The 13,860-nt window shown below is 56.1% G+C and overlaps 1 protein-coding gene across 1 annotated transcript; it reads right to left on the bottom strand.

The window, feature by feature from the left end:
* Window positions 1-564: 564 nt before the first annotated feature.
* On the bottom strand, window positions 565-12,217 carry LOC148164309 (uncharacterized). The gene is made up of 6 exons (XM_088023160.1): window positions 12,206-12,217; window positions 9,608-10,036; window positions 9,068-9,406; window positions 7,293-7,608; window positions 5,771-5,818; window positions 565-617 (listed from the first exon to the last, which is right to left on the bottom strand). Exons 1-6 carry the CDS (start codon window positions 12,215-12,217, stop codon window positions 565-567), a joined length of 1,197 nt encoding a protein of 398 aa, XP_087879286.1.
* Between the last annotated feature and the right edge of the window lie 1,643 nt (window positions 12,218-13,860).

The raw sequence follows: 13,860 nt of genomic DNA, 5'->3' as shown, positions 1-13,860 counted from the left end.
GTGGGGAGTCTGCTTCTCCCTCTGCCTCTGCTGCTCCCCCTTGCTTGTTCTCTCTCGCTGATGCACGTTCTCTCAAAAAATAAAATTAAAAAAAAATTTTTAAGAATTAAAATTTTTAAAACAGCAAAATGGAGGCTTCCCCCAGGGAAAAGAAATTTTGCCTGTGGAATGCAGCGCCAACTCCTGCCTGGATATCTCCAGCCTTGCAGCCTGTGCTCCAGGTTTCAGACTTGCCCAGCTAGACCCCACACTTACATAACATAAATATGTGCCCTACCGATTGTTTCCCCGGTGGGACCCTGTGTTCACCTGACACCGCTCTGACAGCACTATTCCAATCAGCTGTGGGCCTTCTCTTCCGTCTCCCAGCCCTGGGAGCTGATGCTAACTGCCATCCCCGTCATTTCCCACTCAGCACCCAAGCAAGCAAGCAGCTGGACATTCAGGGTCGTGTCTAATTTTCAGGTACAGCTCTCCAGGGGCCTAGCTCCCCTCAGATCCAGGCTCAGCCTACACTGTCTGCCCTGGGACACCCAGGGAGGCCGAGGGGTAGTGCTCTGTCCCTCAGATATCCTCTTTGTAGGTAGGCTCTGCACCCAGCCAGAGGTCCACGCTCACTGGGGCACATGGCGTGGCTGTGTGGAGGTGCTTTTGGCGCAATGGGAGTTCCCTGACCTCCTTCCAAGAAGGAAGGTGATTTGATGCTAATTTCCAGCGGGACACCAGCCTTGGCACCCCCACATCGTGAGGGTATGGTCTAGAAGAAGGGGCCTCTGCTGGGCCTGCTCTCTCCCGCTGACACGTCCATATCAGCTCACCCAGGCCATCTCCTTCCAAAGCAAGACGAAGTCTGACCACTGAGGCTTGCTGAGAAGGGCCTAGAAGCCTGTTGAGGAGTCGGGGCTCACCATCAGCACTGACCCCCAAGCTGTGCCCCACCTACCAGGTCTGGGGTATGTGCTGGGACAGTTCTAAGAAATGAAAGGTCTCCCAAGAGTGGCCCTTCTGTGAGTTCATCACTGAGCAAGTCAACACGTGGGAAGGCTGGCTCTCTTGGAGGACCCCCAGGCCGATTGTCATTCCTCAGTCCCGTGTCAGCAGTAACTGGAAGGTCCTGAGTTGGCAGGCAGTGGCCCCGAGAGCTACTGCTTAAACTGCTAATGAATGCAGCAGAATGGAAGGTGTGGACTCCTTTCCAGAATACACCACTGTGCTCCATTCCCAAATGTGTGCCACCAATCTGCGCATGAGGCACCTCACCCGACAGGCAGGGGGAGGACACAGGTCTAGTGGCAGTCAAGGGGCAGTCCTGGAGCATCCCAGACCACTAGGCTGGGGGACCTGGCAGAATGCTCACTCTGGGGAGGGAGGTCTGGTCTGTGGCTGACTCCTGGCTTCCCTGCTTGGGAGCATTTGGAATGCTGCCATGCACATTTATATTCTACCCTTGGGAGGGAGCGGGTAGGGAAACTGAGGCACAGAGAGGTCAGCTCCCTGGGTTGTTAGGGCCAGAAAAATCCCCATTTCCTTTCTCCCTCAACTCTTTCCGAGAGGTACCCTCCTGGAACATTTCCCGCTGCCGTGGGGTATGCACGTGGGATGGGCTGCTAAACTCTGACCACCAGCGGCCCACTTCCCACCTCTCCTTCGCCTTTTCAGGGGACGACTTCCCTGAGCCCCAACTATGGGCCAGTCTCTGCTCTTGGGAGCTGAAAGAGAGGAGGCAGTTTGGGTTGCCCACAGGGAGACTACGATGAGAGCCTGGGGAGGGAGCTGTGTGCCAGGCAGCTGTCAGGGAAGGCCTCCAGGCCTCAGGCTCCGGGCGCTGCGGCTCTCCAGCCTCACAGCTCCCTCTCCTCAAGGCTCTTCCAGCCAAGCCCTCCCTCCCCACGGGCCTTGCCTGAGCAGCGAAGTCCTGGGTCAGCGGACTCCTGCCCCATGGCCTGCAGCTGCAGCCCTGCCTTCTAGAAGCCCACCCCCGCTCAGCTCTTCTCCCCTTCTCTGCTATTCCGCTCTCCCTCCTCGGTGCTTCCTCCCCTGTGTGACCTTCCGTGCCGGGTTTCTCAGGGCCCTCACGGCCCCCCTGTCCCAACCACGCCCACGCCTCTCTGCTCACAAGCACCACATCCCATCGCCCACTCAGACCTCACACACCTTTCTTTACTCAACACCGCCACCTGAGAGGCCCCACGTCATCTCTAATGTGACACGTCCCTTGAACTCTGTAACTCCCAAAGTATTCCTCTTTCCCCACCCAGCCAGTCACCCAAGCCAGACCCTGGGTGTGGTCTGATTCCTCTCTCTGCTCCAGGCCTCATGCCGTCAGCCATCTCCTCCGTGGCCCTGACGCCCACCCTTTCTGACCTCTCTGTGGCTGAGCTCAGGTCTGTACCACTGCCTGCCTGCATCAGGGTGACAGAGACGCTCTGCCCCATCCCCTGTCTAGCCTCCAGCCACTGCCACAGTGAGCTTCTGAAACCTTCCATCTGCTCCAGCCTTCCTCTGCTGAGGGCCCTCCCATGACTCCCCATGGCCTTGAGCATAATTCCCACACCCCAGCTCGGCATGCGAGGATCTGTGGGCCTGGGTCTGGTGGCCTTTCCACTTCTTACTTCCTACCGTCTCCCCTTAGACTGGAGCCCCAGCTGGGCTGTGTGCCCTCCAAACCCCACCTGCTTTCTGTGTGCAACTGTGCACGCGTGTTCTCCTACTACAAACGCCCTCTCCTCTGCTTCCCTGGCTAACCCCTGTACCTGATTTCTTTGAGACTCAGCTCAGCCCCCACCTTCTCCTGACACGCCTTCCATGAAGCACTCACCACCCCACTCCACACTGGATCTGCTCTCTCCCCGGTGTGTTTCCAGAATATCTCGGGCATATCCATATCACGGCTACCACCCTCTAAAGGTTAGTCTGTCTTCCTGAGAACAGGGTGCTGTCTTATTCTGTAAACCTGCAGCACCTGGCATAGGCCTGGTAGACAGCCACCACTCAGTGGACCTTAAGTGGGGAAGGCTGTGGAGCAGAAGTCAGAAAGGCCTGCTGACTGCTGACAGCCTAAGACGGGGTCCAGATATAAGGCAGAGCAGATGAGGCCCTGGGCCTTTCTTGGCATGTCACAGAAGCCTGGCTCCTCTCAGGCCCTCAAAGCTACCAGATGTTTTTCCACCTCAGGACCTTTGCACTAACCACTCCTGCTTGTGGCTCCCTCCTCTTGCGTTTCTGGAGGACAGCTTCTACTTCCTTCAGGCCTAAGGTGAAACATCCTCTTCCTAGAGGCCTCCCCAGACCCCTGGGCTAAGGTCAAGCCCTTGTCCCTCTTGAGGCATCCCTGTTTCTCATTCCACCCCTTACCATATTGGTCAGTCCTCGTGCAATGCCCGGGATGCCTGGAAGCGTAGGACTCTTCTGACTCATCCACCGCCACGGCATCCTAAGCTTCGGCCATGGAGCAAATGAACAGGACTTCCTGACCTTTGAATGCAAATGAATGGATTGGAAACACATGTGTATGTGGTCTTTTTCTTTGGGCATTTGCACCTGTTGCGTCCATCCTGTACTGGCCTCAGACAGTGGGAGCTCTCTGGTTCCTTCCCTGACTCTAATGGAAAAGAGCATACAGTGATTTTTAAGGTGCTGTTCGAGCTTCTCATTTGGGGCAATGTTCCCTCCTTTATTGACAGTTCTTTGAGAAAGTCTATTCAGAGCATGTTCAGACTGTATTTGGTCCAGCGATTCAATTTGACTCCAAGTCAAGAAACAGAGCTGCAGGGCTGTGCAGGGGGGCAAAGCAGCCACTGGGAGACTGGGTGGCCTGGGCTCTGCTTCTGGGGTGCTGCTGCTGCCTCCCTGGGCCCCGTGGACAAGTCCAGGCCTCATTTTCCCCTTCTGTCTTTTGGAGAGTACAGATGACTTCCGTCTTAGGCAGTATCCAAAAAGTATGAAATTCTGGGCCACAGTGACACCAGCTCTGGGTGTCTTGTCAAGATGTGCCAGCAGAGGGCGCTGCCGTCCAGCACTTGGGATCTCGGGAGGAAAAAAACCAGCTTGGCGGCCCCAGGGGTAGTTTCCGGGCCCAGATTCCTCTGCCCGGGGCTGGCGGAGCATACACTTGGGCAGTGAAAGAGGAGCTGACCTGGGAGGCTCAGAGGAATCTGAACGTGCCAGAGAGGACTTCTGAGGGGACTGAGGAGGATCCATCATGAGGATTTTCAGAGCTGACTGTACTTGGAGAGAGAATGCCCCAGTATCAAGACCTTGAATGTACCAGGGTCTTTTTTTTTTTTTTAAACCAGGGCTCCAAGCTGGCCCAGTACTATATGCTCCACCTACAACATCTCATTTTATTCTGTGAGGAAATTCCCCATTTTATAGGTGAGAGGAGTAAGGTTCAGGGAGGTTAAGCAATTTCCCCAAAGCCACACAGCCAGTGAATGGAGTGAATGGAGCCAGTGAATACACACACCTGCTGTATGACTCCAGGGCCCAGCTCTTAACCAAGGTGCTGCCTCTTGGCTAAGACTCAGAAAATGGAGGTGACTTTCTCAAAGCCCTTGCTTGCCCCCATCCCTGCCCTGGCCCATCTGCATAAATGTCCTAACTTCTGTGTTTTAGTTTCTCTACCATCAATAAGATGATACGAACATTTGCCAACCACACTCATATTGTTAGGGCTTCCGGAGCAGATGCCCCAGTAATCATGGGGAATGCCCTGGGATACCCTCTGTTCTGTCCTCCCTGGCAGACTCCCATGGGCCGAGCTGGTTCTGTGCCCGTCTGAGAGCAAGGAAAGCTTGGCCCACCTTGGGCTTTTCTTCTCAACTGATAGACATCAGTGGGCTGGTGCCCAGGACAGGTGGAGGCTAGGCAGGTCAGGGGACCAGGTAGATCTAGAATGGACTGGTTTCTGCAGGAGGAAAGGGGCATGGGAGGAGGGGTGGAACGATCCCGGACAGCCATTGAGACCACATCCCCAAGTCCCTGCTGAACACCTATTGGGGACCAACCTGCCAGGGATGCAGAGGGCTTGAGCTGCTGACAGCAGGAGAGAAGTTTGTGTTGAAGACGTCTGCCCCAGCTCTGCCATGTGGAGGGTCTCCCCTATCATGTGTTCTTCAAACATCAGCTAGGAGGCCAGGAAACCCCATACTCTGGATGACCTGTAAAGAATACAGGCCAGGAGGGACAGAAGAAAGTCTCCAGGGCAAACTCAGAAGCCTCAGGAAGGAGGTGACATCTGGGCGGATCCTAAAGAGACAACCTGGGTTTTGACCCATGAAGGTAGTAGAGAAGGGCAGGTGGGTGGAGGCAAGAGCCTGAACAATGCCAGTCAGGGAAGGCGGGGGACCCTGAAGAGGCTCCTTGCTGTGGGAGGGGAGGCTGAAGGCTGAAGGCTGATAGTGGAGGATCTTGGCCAGCAAAGTGACTATAGGTGGTCCTCAGGCTTCGTGCTGCTCCCTGTGAGTGGACAGAGGACCCGTCTTGCAGCCATCTGCATCTCACCGAGACAAACCTCCCTGACCCACGCTGAGGAGGGCTTGGGCTCCTTGCAAACCAGCTTTTGCTCTCAGCGAGGACCTGGTCATCTTGTCCCGGGAAAGCGGAGGCCTGCGCTGGTCAAGCCTCTCAGAAGGGCTGTGGTCTCCCTCCCCATACCTGCCGGGGCAGTTCACAGAACACACACACCCGAATGCCCTCTGCATGAGGGTGGTGGCCAGGACTGGGGAACGGGGCCTGGGGCCAGGCGGGCAGGGATTCGAACCATCAGTACCTTCCATGCCCAGGGACAGCACAGGCCTTCTTACTTGCTGCGCATCACCTTAAGGAAAGACACAGGGTGTGACCAGACCTCCAGCTCTGAACCCACCCAAATCCCATTGTTCTCTGCTCCAGGGTCCCTGTGAACGTGGCAAAGAGCAGACTTCCGGTTGTTAAGAGAGGAGAGATTTTAAAGGACTCCGAAGACATCTCAATTTTGTATAAAGTACAAAGGAAAACTTTAAAAGAACAAAATCCCAAACCATATGGATTAGATTTTCTCTAAAAGAGAGATTTGCTAAGTGACAAAAGCTGTGGCCAGGGAGGAGGCTCAGGCACTACAAGGCCCCTTGGGGCCGGGGCAGCAGGGAATCCACCCACTGGCCCACACCCACACGGTCCTGCCACAGCTCCCCTGTGATGTCAGCCAGCCACAGCCAGCCCCACCTTCTCCCTCCTGCACACCAGCCTCGGTGAATGAGCTTGCTCCCCCTGTGAGTCACCAGGATTGGGCTCTGGATCTTGTATGCCAGCATTTCGGTCCAGGAAGACCCCCAGCGCTTACATCCATGCCCTTGTGAGGTCTCTTTCCACACTGAATGACAGCTCATCTGCGTGACCCACAGAGTATGCCGAAGGTCACAGTCCGGGACTCGTGAGGCTAGGTGGGAAGAGGCCAGCCGTGGGAGCGAGCAAGCAGAGCTCCAGCCCCCGTCAAGCCTTTGGGTGACCGGAGCCCTCGCCGATACCCTGACCGCAACTTCACGAGAAACCCCAGGCCAGAGCCACCCAGCCAAGCTGCTGCCAGGTTTCCGACCCTCACAACTAGGAGAAAATACATGTATGTCATTATTTGAAGCCACTAAGTTCTGAGATGACTTATTACAGAGAATTCGAGATCTGATAGAAGTAATGTAAGCATAATGTTAATGTTCATTATGGTCTAGGCATAAGAGTCAAAAGCATGGGGTCCAGATGAGATCTGTTCACAACCTAGCTCTAATACTTTCTGGCTCCGGGTTCTTCACTCGGCCATTTAATCAACCTGCGCCTAGACCTTCTCATCTGTGAAATGGGAGCACCAACCGTGCCTAAAAGAATCATTCTTTTTTTATATATATTGTATTTTAAGATTTTTTATTTATTTATTTGAGAGAGGGAGAGCGAGAAAGCATGAGCAGGGAGAGAGGCAGAGGGAGAAGCTGGCTCCCCACGGAGCAGAAAGCCTGACTTGGGGCTCGATCCCAGGACACCAGGATCATGACCTGAGCCGAAGGCAGGCGCTCAACGACTGAGCCACCCAGGTGCCCCTAAACAAAATCATTCTTAACTCCTCCTCATTGCACGTAAAGTGCTCAGCCCTGGCCGGCACATGGTAAACAATGGCAGCGAGTTGGCGCTTACTCTTGTTACGGCCTCTGTGTCCTGATATGTGTCCGTGCATGTGTCTGTGCCAGCACAGAACTCCCAGCCGATGCCGGCTGGACCAACGAGCAGCAAGCAGACAGCTCTTCCAGATAAGCCCATTCCCTCACCCTGGTCCTCTCCTGCCCCAGATCCTTCCTGCAAACTGCTCACTCCAGAAAACTCTCCGTCCCGAAACACTGGCGGTTTTCTTGGGTGCACGAGCCAGTCAGGTTTGTCCAGCTCCCTCGGGAGCACGGGCAGGGGGCCCTGCTGATGCTTGGGAGGCCGCTCGCGTGGGGACAGGAAGCCACACGGCCGCCCCAGCTTGGACTGGCCCAGGAGAGAGTGGCCCCCATTCCTAAGAGGCAGCCAGACACTTCCCAGCCCAGTCCGTTTCTCTGAGGGCGGTGAGAGCCCAGGGATACCCGCTGGCTGGACCCGGCCCTATGGGACATGAAAGGGGGAAAGACCAGTCACCCCCTCCAAGAACAAAGCCAAGGAGTCTTCCAGCAAGGGCACTCAATGTCTTTACCCTACTGTCAACCCAGCCCAAAGGGAAGTCATACGAGTGGCTCAGAAATTTTTTAAAAAGTGCATTTTTTAAAAAAGCAATTCTTGGAGGTAACTGAAGTACAGCCGCCTGATTTCTCACATGCATCCTCTCAACTTTGCCATCCTTGGGCAGACGGGGGAGCAGGGGAGGGTGTCCTGCTGGGTGGAGGGACAGGGATCCAGCCATCACAGGGAAGGGGTGGGAGCATGAAACCAGCGCTACAGGACAGAGAGGGTGAACGTGGGTACCAAGAGACTTCTTCGAATAGGAGCCATGGCTTACTGTCCTGGGGGGGGGGGGAGAAGTCCTGTCATTGTAACCGCGTGCTTCAGCCTCGGGGCCATCTGCCGTAGCGTGGGGTAAGCCTGGCGTTTGGGGCCAGGCTGGGGCACCAGGACATCTTACCTGCAGAGGTCAGGGAGGCAGGTCGTCGGTAGACCTGTGTTATGTTGCTTTCCTCTGCTTGCTACTCCCAAGTGCCATGAGCCAGGGAAGGAAAGGGGGCAGGGAGGGAAGGTCGGTGGGATGGCCTCCAGGAAGCTTGAGAGGGGCCGCTGGCCCTTTCCTCGCTGTGTGGAGACTCACTGAGGAGGGGTGTAGAGGAAAGGGTTTTAAGTACTCAGGCCCCGAGGACAGACAGACCTGGGTATGAATCCCAGCTCCGCTGTTTGTGAGCTGTGTCAGCCCAGGCATACAGCCTACCTCTCTGAGCCTGTTTCTTCATCGGGAGGATGGAGTGGACACAGCATCTATCCCTAACCCATAGCAAATGCTCCATACATGGAAGCTGCACATATTTCTCCAAAGCATCCCGTTAGGGCATCAGTTGCAACCCTTGTAGGGAAGTGACTTAGTCTCTGGTCTGTATCCCTGGGTTGTCCCGTGGACCCTGCTCCCTCCCTCTGAGCTTGGGGCAGGCTAGAGCAGAACCAGGACCACGGGGAGGTCTGAGTGTTGGGCCAGGCTGACATCCCCTCTGTGGAGCCCCTTTTGGGGCTGATGCTCTCCATTTGTCATCAGGTAGTTTTCCTGGCTAGGAGGGCCAAGGGAGCCCCCGGGGTTGTGGGGTCACTTCCTGAGACTGTGGGGTCGTGGGGGCAAGGCTGAGCATCTCCCTTCCATTCCCCGAAGAGAAGGCAGCCCCCAGGCCTGCCAAGTCGGGACCCTGGTGTGGAGCTGCACACTGGCAGGGCACAGGGTCCCCGTGTTTGCCCCCATCCCCAAAGTAGACTGAGAGGGGATGGAAGGGCCGCCAGCCTTTGGGCTCCTCCTGCCCACTCTGCAGGTCATAGGCACTGAGGCAGAGGGTCCCAGGCCAGTTTGGGAAGCCTCACCCCCAGCCACCTTCACCTCTTGCTGATGAGCAGGTACTGGGGCCCATTCTTCTGCTGCTACCAGCTCCGCTCCCTCACACTGTGGCTGCACCAGGCCTGGGCAGCTCCCCGTGGGCTCCCGGCCCCCTGATGGGGAGGAAGGAGGCCCAGGGCTGGTGTACAGCTCCTCCCCAGGGGTTCTGTAGTGCGGCACGGGTCCCGAGGAACAAAAGCCGTGGCCCCTGAAGGCAGCATCCCTGGAGAGAGGGACAGTCAGCCTGCTGTCATGGGAGTGGCCTGCCAAGACCAGCAGGATGGGGCAGCAGGGCGGAGAACGTAAGGACCCGGGGATGGTGCCTGGGCTTGCCGAGACAGCCTATATGGGAAGGAGACAAGATGATGGTGAGCCAGGCTCGCAGGTTCGGCCGGAAATCAGGGACTGGCCTGGCGCCAGCAACTGCAGACCTCGGCACGGGTACTGGCCCGGCTTGCTGGGTGGGTTCCCTGGACAGAGGTCTGAAGGATGCCAGGGGGCCTGGGGCTGGTCCTCTCCCCACCCCCCCACCCCTGCACTCACAGAGCACCCGCAGCTGACGGTCATGCTGCAGAAGCAGCCAGCCAGGGCCTCTTCCCTGGTGCGTGGGTCTCGGGAGCCCCCACATGACCTGCCAGGAAGGACCAGGCTGGGAAAACTCTCCTCCTTGGAGCGGTAGTAAGGGAAGAACCCGCTGGGCGGTTCTGGGTCCTCAGGGAATGGCACCTCTCTGATATTCTGGTCTCTGCCTCGGTCCCTGCCAACCTCGTGTGGTGGGGCTGGCTCCTCCACAGCCAGGAGCTTCCCGTAGGTGCGGAAGAAGGGCAGGTACTCTGAGGCCACCAGGGGCCCATGGGAGAGGTCGAGGCTGCTGGCCTGGAGGTGCTGGGACAGGGGCTCTGGGCCGTCCTCCTCCAGGAGGCTCTGGGAGACCGAGACCCTGGGCTCAGACTCACAGCTCTTCTGGGATAACTGAGAAGAGAAAGGGGTTCCACCTGTTACGGCAGCCCAGCTTCGTCCCCGTTCCTGCCGACACTGGAGGCCAGAGGGGTCTTTCTTTCCAAAGCATAAACCTGAGTGCGGCTCTCCTTCGTTAGAGCCCAGCGGTGGCAGCCGGCCATGAGTAGGTTACCCGAGAGCCCTGGAGGACCTGGCCCCACCAGCATCTGCAGCCGGCCTTGCGTCCCTCTCCCCTGCTCGCTCCACTCTGTCTCCTTGCCCTTCCTTGGTCACGCCCAGCTTGGCCCAGCTTTAGAGCCTATGCCCAGATCTGCCTTTCGCCTCTCAGTTCAGAGGAGCCTTCCTTACCCCTGCCTCTCCCCACCCCTGCCTTGAGTCCTGATCACTTCACCCCTCACATCTCCCACACTGGAATGTTCTTGCTCTGTGGTCTGCCTGTTCCAGTGGGTGGTGGTCTTGTCTGTCTGATGCTCCTGGCTCATGGCAGGCATGCAACTGTTACTTTTCCAACAAATGACTGGGCTAATCTGCTAACTCTCAGGTCATCTCATATTCCCTTCACTGTCCAGGCAGCCACACACACCTCTTGGTCCTTCTCACTCGCCAAGCAGCCTCCCGCCACAGGGCCTTTGCTAATGCTCCTGCCTAGAATCTCTTCCTTCTCCTTTTCCCCAGTTAACAACTTCAGCGCTTGGCTCCAGCCCACTTCCTGTACTTCTCTGACTGAGCCACATCACTCTGTTGTTGACTCCCACCACCCTGATGCCCCTCATTCAGAGCTATGAAACATTCATCTGCATGGTTACTTATTAATATCTCTCATCTTACTAGTTACAAATTCCACTGAGGCAATGCCCATCTGTCTTCTGCATCCTCCGGGCCTAGAACAGCCCTGGCATATGGCAGATACCAAATATTGGAATAAAGGAAAGGAAGGTGGGAGGGAGGGAGAGATGGAGGAAGAAAGAGAATATTACACTGGGTTTGGCCGGGAACAAAGTCCTTGCCAGACTCCATGTCGATAGGAAGCGGAAGACATGTCTTGTGGGGAGGTTGGGGAGGGGAATGAGGAATTACTCCCCAGGCCCAGAGGGGACAGAGAAGCCCAAAGCACCTGTCAGTAACCTTTGTCCACCTTTGCTGATCAGGATCAGACCCAGAGCCCGTGGGTACATGTGAGGTCTGGGGGGTACCCTGTGGACTCTGAGTCCCACAGGAAGGACTTATGGTCTGGCCCTGGCCTTCCTGATCCTTGCTGGGGCCTCTGGGCTTGAGTTTCCCTCCCCGACCGCATGTCATGTGGTCATGTTGGTCCTAACTCCTTGTGTGCAGCTTCACCAGTGTAGTCCCCACTGGAAGTCCTAACCCTGGGTAAGAGCCCAGGGCCCGAGAGACTGAGAGCTCCAGAAGAGCAGGGACCAGGCCCCCCTCCCCTCCGAGTCCCGGTGCCCAGCTCACAGGGCCCCCTGTGCTAAGTTTCCACCACTCCTCAGACACCCCATGGGCCCTCTGCAGTCCTCTCAGGCAATCCACAGGAGCTCCATTCCAGCTTTGCTGGGCCCAGGAAACAAGATGGGCTAGAGGCGGTGCCAGGGTTTGAGGCCAAGTCCATCCTGTTCCAAAGCTATGACCTATGTGGTATTGTGGTCTGAACCGTGTCCCCCACAAGATAGGTACCCGGGGTCCCTGGGAATGCAACCTTATTTGGAAATAGAGTATTTGCAGATGTAATCAAGATGAGGTCATACTGGATTAGGGTGGCCCTAAATCCAACAACTGCTGTCCTTATGAGAGAAATTTGGACCCAGACACAGAGGGAGCATCATATGACATTGGGGGCAGAGACTGGAGTGGTGCTGCCACAAGCCAAGAGAGCAAGGAGCCGCCAGAAACCATGAGAGGCAGGGAACACATTCTCCTTGAGGAACCTGCCTTCAGAACTGTTCGAGAATTCATTTGTGTTGTGTTAAGCCACCCAGTTGGTGGTGATTGGTTCAGGCAGCCCCAGGACACTATCACATACAGGTGGGTCACAGGGCTGGTTGCATGGGTGAAGGGATTCGCCACAAGAAGGAAGGTTTGCAGGGCTCTCCTGGCACTACCTCGTGAACAGCTTATGGGGAGAAGCCCATCACCAGGGCTGCACTGTCCCTGCAGGGGCTGGGTTCCCCGAGGCCTTACCCTTCCTGCCATCCCGCCGTGCTGGCCCAGAGGCGCTCCCACACCCGAGTCTTCCCTGCCTGGGCCCTGGCTCTGCTTTGCCAGTGGGTTCTGGATTGAAGGAGGCCAGATGTGCCCCCACCTACTCTCCAGAGGGGCTAGACAAAGCGGCACGTGCCCAACGCCACATATGCTGTCCCTCAGCCACCGCCTCTGGCATCCACCCTGGAGCCAGCAGTGGCCCCAAGTTGTGACATGATCAAGGCTAATCTTCAAACTCCGGCGAGAAAGACAAAGCTGCCCTTGGCAGGTCCCTTCTTCCTGGCTTGCTCTTCACCCTGGCAAATCCCCCTCTGCCTGTCAGAGAAGATTCTACCATGGAGTCACAAGGCCTGGTGCCAGGCAAGAAAGCCAGATGGCTCCGTTACCATGGAGACTACTGCCCCAGCACCCAACACCTGTGATCCTCACCTGCCTCTAATTCCACTTAATCCAGCTCTCCCCAGAGACTCGGGGGAAACAAAGGGGAGGCAGACATCTTCGGGAATTGGATCAGCTCTCAGGGCCAGTGAGCTCGTTTGGGGGCTTGTGCCCAGAGACTCAGAGAGTGCCCCAGCGCTGCCCGTGGAAGCTGAGGAGGGGCCCCCCCAAGGGTCCATGCTGTTGCCAAGGGCTGTCCGGACCCCTCCTTCCCTGGGTGCCTCAGCGTCCTCGGCTCTCTGCTCCTGCCTCCTCTCCTCGGTGGGTCTTCCCCAGGCACTCGTGAGCAGGTGAGAGGACAGAAGAAGTGCTCGTGCCGAACGCCTGCTTTCTCCCACAGAGCCACCATCCCCAGCTTGGGTCCCAGGCCGATGCTCCTGCCCTGAGGGGAGAGACCAGCATTTGTTGTCAGCTACCACACTGGGCGTTCCCCTCATGCAGTCCTCGCTATACAGCCCTTCGAGTCAGGAATGGTACCACTATGATGCCGTGTTACTGTCTGGGGAGTTGAGGCTCAGCACTTGGACGGCCTTTCAGAGGTAGTCCTTAGCCCTAGGCCTGGAGACAGGAGCCCGGACACACCGCACAGGGTCACGGGACCCGGCTATCACCAGGCCCTCAAGTTTCTCCAAGCACAGGGTGACCCAGCTGGATTCCCCCTCACCCCCACCCTGGGCCATTAAAGCTTGCTTTTCTTGTTTGATAGACGTAACTCTTTAATCCACATGGAATTTATTTTTTGTAAATGGTAATAGATAAGGCTCTAATTCTATTTTCTATTTTGAGTTATATATGTTGATGCAACACCATTTATGAATAATTCCTCCACCAACCTGATTTGAAATACCAGAGTAACCACATTCAAAATTCTTAACTATTGTAAACTCAAGTCAGTTTCTCAAAATTATTTATGGTTCTGTTCTTCTCTTTGTCTCTCTTGGTACCAGTGCTAAATTGTCTTGAGCTCTTTAGTTTTATCATGATTGTAATTCATTATACAGTCATATTTTTACCATTTTTAAAAATTTATTTATTTATTGGAGAAAGAGAGAGATTAGGAGGAGGGGCAGCGGGAGAGGGAGAGAGAATCCCAAGCAGACCCCAAACCAAGCATAGAGCCCGAGGCAGGGCTCAATCCCGTGACCCTGAAACCACAACCCGAGCAGAAACCAAGAGTAAGATGCTTGGCCACTCAG

This window comes from Eumetopias jubatus, unplaced genomic scaffold (genome assembly GCF_037043125.1).
Source record: "Eumetopias jubatus isolate StellerSeaLion01/CBP00866 unplaced genomic scaffold, mEumJub1_p1.0 scaffold_5, whole genome shotgun sequence".
NCBI classification, from domain to species: domain Eukaryota; kingdom Metazoa; phylum Chordata; class Mammalia; order Carnivora; family Otariidae; genus Eumetopias; species Eumetopias jubatus.
This window is presented reverse-complemented; position numbering and strand designations above follow the sequence as displayed.

Coding starts and splice junctions, on each gene's coding strand:
- LOC148164309 (XM_088023160.1), bottom strand. Junction 7,609..9,067: donor TACCTGCTCATCAGCAAGAG/GTGAAGGTGGCT, acceptor CATGTCCCATAG/GGCCGGGTCCAGCCAGCGGG. Junction 5,819..7,292: donor TGGGGCAGGAGAGGACCAGG/GTGAGGGAATGG, acceptor TCTTTCCTTAAG/GTGATGCGCAGCAAGTAAGA.